The 8,216-nt window shown below is 39.7% G+C and overlaps 1 protein-coding gene across 3 annotated transcripts in view; it reads right to left on the reverse strand.

The window, feature by feature from the left end:
* LOC116061376 (corticotropin-releasing factor receptor 1-like) overlaps positions 1 to 7,230 on the reverse strand; it is an 89,302-nt gene extending 82,072 nt beyond the window's left edge. For 2 of the 3 annotated variants that reach the window (XR_004896386.1, XM_031315544.2), the window contains exon 1: positions 6,353 to 7,229. Coding sequence is in view for 2 of the 3 variants with exons in the window: in XM_031315544.2 (XP_031171404.1) it covers positions 6,353 to 6,382 (30 nt within the window). In the remaining variant the exon portion in view is untranslated. Of the gene's footprint in view, positions 1 to 6,352 lie in introns of all 3 variants that reach the window. The other variant, XM_035997664.1, reaches the window with a different exon arrangement.
* Positions 7,231 to 8,216: the final 986 nt, after the last annotated feature.

Here is an 8,216-nt window from a genome sequence, read left to right on the forward strand (position 1 = left end):
AGGACAGAACATAAAGAAAAAAATCCTTTCAATTTAATAAATGTATTTGCCTCATTAAATGTGTCACTCTTGAGTGGGAAAAGCACATTCATACCTGATGGTTACAGCTGCATGAAATGGGAAATACCAACACTGTGTGTGTGTGTGTGTGTGTGTGTGTGTGTGTGTGTGTGTGTGCATGCATCGCATCATGTAAAATGCTAGACTGCCCCAGATTTCAAAGAACTGCTCCTGATGGGTGGCTGCAACTCTTTCACGCTCAGTAAATCCTGGGCAGGTATCAGAGTACAGTAACCTACTGTAACCTGTACTAGTGCTCGCTGTCCGCCTCCTTCCAAGTAATTAAAGTAATTAAACAACTGACTGACAGCCACAATATCAACAACAGGATGAAACGAGCCTGTATTAAATCAGCGGGGCGTCAATTTCTGTGGCCGAAGAAGTACTCGCATCTTTAACTCAAGTAAAAGTAGGAATACAACAATGTAGAAATACTCATTAGAAGTAGAAGTCATGCCTTCATCACTGATGCATTGATGTGTGAGCAGCGTTTTGTTTTTTTTGGTTGGTTAAGGGGAAGCTAAGAGCTGCAAATACATATCTCCATCTATAATAATAATTAAAAAAAACTTAGAAAACCTAATTCTGCACCATGGGAGGAATATACAATTTAAGCCCTATTCACACAGGACTAATATAACTGGGGGACCTTCTGTGATTTAGAAATTATTCCCACAGGATAAGTGAAGTCTGTATTTTACTCAAATTTACCGATATCCCCTGGAACAAGCCAAGCCAAAACAACTTTGAATTACTGAGATGCCAATTCGCACGGGACTAATATTATCACACGTTTGGAATTTTTACTTGACAAATTACAGACACGGCAGATTCGGGATTAAGATCACAGACGAGCTCCATAATGATTACAAATTACTACAGGTCCCCAGGTAATACTCTTTAAAGGGTAAATTTGGTATTTTTCAACCTGGATCCTATTTGTTCCAACAATCACCACTCTGGTTTGGTTGAAATAAACCCTTTAATTCACCTATTTACATGTGGAAATATGCTGGCTCTATACACGCTAAAAGTATTGTTTATTTAAATGGAGTCTGGTGGGTTTGGCAATTTTGGAGCTGTTTCTGGTTTAACAAAAAGGATCTTACTCTTTAACAAAAAGGTCTATCTCTGTAGGGAACCTTACCATACTGCTGTCAGACACTTTAATAATCTGAGCGGCAAAAACAGCACTTTTAGTTGACGTAAATTGACGATGTACGTTTGCTCTATAGGGTTACATTGCAGCCCAGTTCACAGCTGCCGGTTTACACTCAATACTGGACCAATTTCAAAGATTTTTGTTCACATTAATCACTTAGACACTAATGTGCGGGGAAATAGGGTCCAGGTTGAAAACGATCGAAATTACCCTTCAATTTACATTAATTTGTACATCAAAAATGTTTCCAATTACTGTCTATATCCAGGCTGCTTCTCCACTGAGAGGACGGATCCTTTCATTATAATATTTCATCTACATTAGCATCTTTACATGCACATTATTCCCTGTTATGACGTATATCATTGCTAGGATGAGATTTAGAACATAACCTGGTTATTAATATCGCTGTATGATTTACGAATGTCTTTGATGCCTTCACATAAAACAGCCGCGGTCAATTCTGCACTGAGCTTGTCAATATGAGACTTTCTTAGACGTATGGATGCCTTGATCAAGCTTTATGATCCGATACTTGTTTTAATTCTATTTTTGACTCATTTTTTTCCTTCATCACAAAACTGACTAGGGCTGCAAGTACCAATTATTTTCATTGTCCATTATATTCTCGATTAATCCATTAGTTGTTTGGTCTCTAAAATGTCAGAAGATGGTGAAAACTGTGGATCAGGGTTTCCCAAAGCCCAAGATGACGTCCTCAAATGTCTTGTTTTGTCCACAACTCAAAGATATTCAGTTTACTGTCACAGAGGAGAGAAGAAACTAGAAGATATTTACATTTTAGAAGCTGGAATCAAAGAACTTTTACTCTTCTTTCATAAAAAATAACCCCAAAAAATAAACTGATTATCAAAATAGTTGGTGATTAATTTAAAAGTTGACAACTAATCGATTCACCTTTGCAGCTCTACAACTTAGAGCACATTTTAGGCCTGTATTAAAATCAGTGAAGCAGTTTGGATACTTTTGCTGCCGAATATTGTTTCCTATAGTGTTTTTCTGTCATATCCGTTGAGTGTCAGTGTGCATGTGTTGCAGCATCCCTGTAGAGGTGTGCATGGTCCACCTGCAAAATGTCAATAGGAAGACTAAAGCAGAATGTTGGATGGATGTATAAAGAGGATTGCAGTGGGAGCGAGAGGGGCGGTAAAGTCAAGTCAAGCAGATTTTTAATTTGTCCCCAGAGGGGCAATTGCTTGTGCAGTAGATGCAAATCTGGCACATGCTAACGCTCTGACTGATGGGGAGGGGTTGTATTTGTTTGGGCATTGAGTTCAGAATATCAACATCTTTCTCCAGAATCGCAGACTCCACCTCTAAATAAACAAAAAATAAATAATACAATTGAAACGAGTTGATTTGCATTGAAAGCAGGTTGAAATATTCACCCAAGCATATTTAAGGACTCAATTTCAAACTATAATGATTAGATGGAGATTTTTCACTGAACGATTACGCAAGTTTTAGAAGTTGATCATGTTTTTGTATAAACATTTTCTGTTGTATTCAACATAACTAGAAACTATAGCTGCTAATTTAGTGGTGTAAAAAGTATATTTTCCACTGAGATGTAGTGAAGTAGCAGTAGAAAGCATTACTTAAGCACAGTTTTGAAGTACTTGTACATTACTTAAGCATTTCTGATTCAAGCTACTTTACACTTCTACTACATTTCATTTTACTGCACTACTGTATGTTTATCTGACAGTTACTGTTCACTTTGCGTTAGCTATTGCTTTTATAAAAACGGGCATCAGGTATGTAAATATGAATATGATGATGATCAATATGAAAGTTATAGTCACATTCCAATTTAAATAGATTCTTATTAATAAAAATATATCACGTCCACTGTAAAATAACCTTTCCTGGGCTAGCTGCACATATGCTATGGAACGCAGCGCAGGTAGCGTAATGCTGGGTTTCCACAGGCAGCTGAAATAACGGCAGAGCCGAGCGATTCAATTCATTCCATATGAGAACAGCTGTATGAGCCAAGTCTGCTGACGGCGGCCAAAGTGCCAAGATGTTCACCGCTGCAGGTGTATTCAAGACCATTAATGATGGCTGCATTCCACTTAGGAGAGGTCCTGGTGTTGTTCATGCTGACTCACTGAAATAGCTTACTGGGACACTTGATGGAATCGAGCAATCGTTAAGGTTATCAATTTCAGCTGTGCTTTTCCTACAATGACAAGTCAAAATGTCTGCTGTGAAGAAGGTCCATACGCACATGCTATCTTCAAAATTCCAAGCAAATTAAAAGATGGTGATTTTTTTTTATATAAATATATAATTGAGCTAACAGCTAGCTTGGCGGAGGGTTGCTCAGGCAGTTGATATACCTGGTGAGTTTTTATATGTTTTAGTAGGCTAGTAGTAGCATTGTAGCAACTAGATGGTTGCTAGCAATACATAACAGTTTTGAACAATTTGAACTAAACTAAACATAACTTTTTTAAGCGGCAAAGTGTGTGATAGGCCAGATAGAAACGTATATAAACACCAACAACAAATTGTCTGGGAAACGTGTACACCGTCAGCATCGTGTTGTTGGGACACAATTTTGATTGGTATCTGCTGCACGTCACAGATAGAGCGGAGTTGCAGTTGAATAAAAGCTGCCTGTGGAAACCCAGCGTTAGCCTTCACTAGCTAGCACAGGCTATTTCTGTTGCGTAACGCTAAATGTACTAAAGATTCCTATTTTTATCTTATTTTGACACTTGCTTTCTACACTTACCTCACTTCCTTTCCTCCCCTGTTTTCACAACTGATTGGCTTTTGTTTCCACCCTAATTACCTGATTGAGTTCACCTGGTCACTCCTGATTTAAAGACTGCACTCCCTCTCAGTCACTCTTTTCTACACCTTCACATGGGGCAGCAGCTGACTCTCCAACCCATGTGTCTCTGTGTGTTCTGTTCTATCCTGTTATGTTATCCATTATCATTTGCCTCACCACCTTTATTGAATAAATCTTCATTGAATGGACTGAACTTCTGTGGCTTTTCCTATGCATTCTGACCGATGCCCAATGACGATGGCAATCAATCTCTAAAACTGAACCCTCCTTAACACTAAAGAAAGGCACACAATAACACAAACTAACCGATGGAGGCAGCTGTAGAGCAGCAACTCCCGTGTTTTGCGAGGTAAAATGACTGTTATTGTCAAAGGAGTCTGGTGGCTTTGAAGAGAGCAGAGATAATTAGTTCCAGCAAGGTAAAGCGCTGAAATTTTTTAAATATAGCGTCTACTCAAAGGGATACTTTGCCGATTTTAAACTGGCTTTGTGTAATGGCTGTGTGTGTGTGTGTGTGTGTGTGTGTGTGTGTGTGTGTGTGTGTGTGTGTGTACTGCTTCCCTCCGTGGCACCAGCTCTCAGTTCATTAGTCATATTTTTTTTTTTTGTGTGCAAAGGAATTTGAATCAAAAGGTATTGTATATGGGTAATATATCCCGGCTATGAACCAATCAGAATGCCTGATTTGAGCTACCCTATTTATATATATATATATATATATATATATATATATATATATATATATATATATATATATATATATATATTTTTTTTATAGCTGTTACTCATTCAGTCTCTGTTTTAAACTCGGTGCAGACTCATTTGGAACGATTTTTGAGCACTGCTTGCACAGACGGATGTAATTTGTGGCTAAAAATGTCCTAGAAACCCGATGGACGCAACAAGAGTCATCATATCGCGCCTATCAGAGCTGGAGCGGATAAACACCCGTGACCACTGCAGAGTCATTTGTCCCGGATATAAATGCCGATTGTAACCTTTGCCACTAAAGACAAAACCAGATGTTAGTGGATGTTGGTGTTTTCTTGGACACTGGGAAAGAGCCTTAAGAGAATACTTTGTAATATAATGCAAGTTACATAATTCTAACTTCAGCAGTATCAGTACTAATCGAAATATAGACTTACTTTCATACCTGAAAATCAGTGTTTCGGCTGTACAGTCTGCACACGTCTTCACACAGATATGAAATTGTACATGCAAGGTGAGCAAGAAAGTGATCATATGAGAAACGTATTACATGACCCTGAGGTCATCCCTTCTTGGTGAGACTGGTGCCGTTACAACCGTCCCTTTGTTACTGTAAACCAATCCCCGGTCATATGAGTAAATGTAGCCTACCTTATAGCAGACATGTGAGTGGCAGTGAGTGTGGGGGGCCCTGCTGGTCTTAAATCACAACAATGGGGGACACAAATAGAAAGCAGGAGGGATTTTAAAAAAGGGTTCAGAGGATTCTTGACTATTCTTAGTGGGGCAGCTTTCCACACACACACACACACACACACACACACACACACACACACATTCCCCTCAGGCATCTTTAACAACAACAGCATGTGCAACTGTCATTGTTCAGAGATGACATCAGATGACATGAGATGAGAGATGATGATCAGACTTTTTTCAAGACTTAAAAATTTTTAATTGGACGTTTCTTTATGGCATCCAAACATGAGAACAGGCAGTGAGGGGAGTGCACTTGCTGCATTAACACTTCTAATCTCCAGTGTCCCAAATCCGGCGTTTCCAGCATCATCATTTATCAACTCCAGTCCCACAAAAAAAAGGAGAAATCATGTCACTTGAGATCGTTTTCTCATACATTTCTAAACCCACAGTCCTGGCTCATATTTCAGTGTTTACAAGTAAACACGCCATCTGCGTGTTCAGCGAACTAACAGATGCTGATTGTTAGTAATCAAGGGAAGCGATGCAGGAAAAAAGCAACCCCCGAGTCTGTCGGTCAGAATTACTGTCCTGGTTCAAAGCTTATTACTTCAGAGAAAGGTTTCCATTTAAGGGATGCTAGCCTATTTGCTTTTTTTTTTTTTTTTTTAAATAGCTGTGAGATGGAGACAAAATCCAAAACTGACATCTGGATGGGATGATAGTGTTAAATCCCTCTTCGCATCAAGATTATACTCTGCTGAAATCCGCGAGAATAAGACAGATGCAGTTGCTTTTATTAAGCTATTTTAATTAAAATTTCCAAACTGGAGGCAAAGGAAATAACCAAAAAGGGGGTTTTGGAAGATGAAGCTGAAACGCAGATAACTTACCTCAAGCAGACAGAAGTATTTGCGACGCATTTCCACACCTTTATTTTTCACATAGCCTAATGTTCACGCGTGTCCTGAAATGTCTCCTTGTGACTTGACAACACATTTTTTTTTATCCACTCAACTTTTGACTTTTAAATGTGCACAAAAAGAAAAAGTCGCACAATTTTGCTGATGGTGCACCAGAAAAAAAAAAAAAAAACAAGATGTTTGAAATGTCACTTCTGTCAACAGAGAGGGGGAAAAAGCGCGTGCAGCCGGGGGGAGAGAAACCAGAAATAATAGTCAGGTCTCCACGGATGATTTAATGATCCATTAAGATGATTTCACGAGGAGTCCGGGAGCAGAGATGTCTCTTCAGGTGATCAGCTGTCCTTGTCCTTTTCCGTGCGGCTCGGTTTCTCGTGAAAAAGCAGTTTGTGTTACCTAACTGGAAACCGAATCCACCTTGGAGAGACGCGCACCATTACACGGACACCGCCGTGTCCTTCACGGCTGGCACCGGACCAAAAAAACTCATTTTTTTGAACGCACGCGTTTTCCTCCTTCCGCAGGTTAAACCGCCATGTCCCCACGCTTCGTACTCAGCGTGTGAGTCCTGCATGCGCGGAGCCGCTGTATCGGCTCCTCGACGCGCCGCCCACGTTGTGCCACTTAAACCGAGAGTATACGCGATTGAGGAATAACTCGATTCCTCTTGGTGGTTGTGTGGAGTTAATAATGCAACGGCTCTCCGCTGAGCCACATCCTAATCTTTAATCCCTTTGCAATTTAGACGTCAATGCTATGAGAAAGGTAAAGGACAGGAGGAGGGACGGGTTATTTTTTATTTTTTTGGAAAAGAGGAACGGATCCGTGTTCATCCAGAAAAGGGAAACCCTTTTAGCTTGTGTCTCGCTCACAGATTTGGCTGAGGAGTGAAGATGGACAGATGGTCCCACTGTGTCGATACAAGTTAAGCACCCCGCACCCCCTTTGGGGGTCGTTACAATTAAAATCCAATGTTTGAGTTCCCAACAAAACATGCTCTTTAAAAGTAGATTAAAATGTGTTCAGATTAGTGCTCACTAATCAATCAATCAACCAATCAACCAATCAAATCAAGGATCCCCACAGCTGCAGCTTCGATTTAATGCAGAAGCATAAATGCTGTAGAGGAACTGTAGAGTTTGGTTAGAATTCTCTGTGGGTTCATCAGCTTCACCTTTCTCATTGGCCGTTGATATATTGATCTTAAGAATAACAAATATTGATTAGAGCAGCTATAACCTCTCCAAGGCTCTACACATCTGAACTGCTTGTTCCCATGCTCACTTACATTACTTTCATTTCACCGGGAAAGGTTGGGAAACACTTGGAACCAGACGAATCTGCGAGCTCATGTTTGATCTGCTGTGACAGATTTGGTCTGGCGATGTCAAGATAGGCCAGGGCATGCGTTTAAGTCATTCGTCAGAGAAATACCAGATATTCTCTGGTTCAAGCTTCTCAAATATGATGCATTTTCAGACTTACACTGTTTTATATCTTTGTAAATGGAACATCTTTGAGATTTGGACTGTTGTTCGGACAAAACCAGGTTGAAGGCGTCTCTCTTGGACTCTTGTACGTCAAAAGTCAAAGAAAACTTTATTATCCCGCAAGGGGGAATTCATGTGGTCTTACAAGTCTCCTCAAAAGAAAAAAAGAAAACACAACACTTTAAAATATAGACAGTACAGACAATACAGTATACGACACATACATAAGACAATAGGAAGTTCAAACAAGCAATAAGCAATTCATAACCTGAAGAAGCCTACAATAAAAATAGTATCCAAAGTGCAATATTCGCAGCAGTGAAAAAAGAAATTAAAGTGCCAGA

The sequence above is a fragment of the Sander lucioperca genome, chromosome 22 (genome assembly GCF_008315115.2).
Source record: "Sander lucioperca isolate FBNREF2018 chromosome 22, SLUC_FBN_1.2, whole genome shotgun sequence".
Classification (NCBI taxonomy): Eukaryota; Metazoa; Chordata; class Actinopteri; order Perciformes; family Percidae; genus Sander; species Sander lucioperca.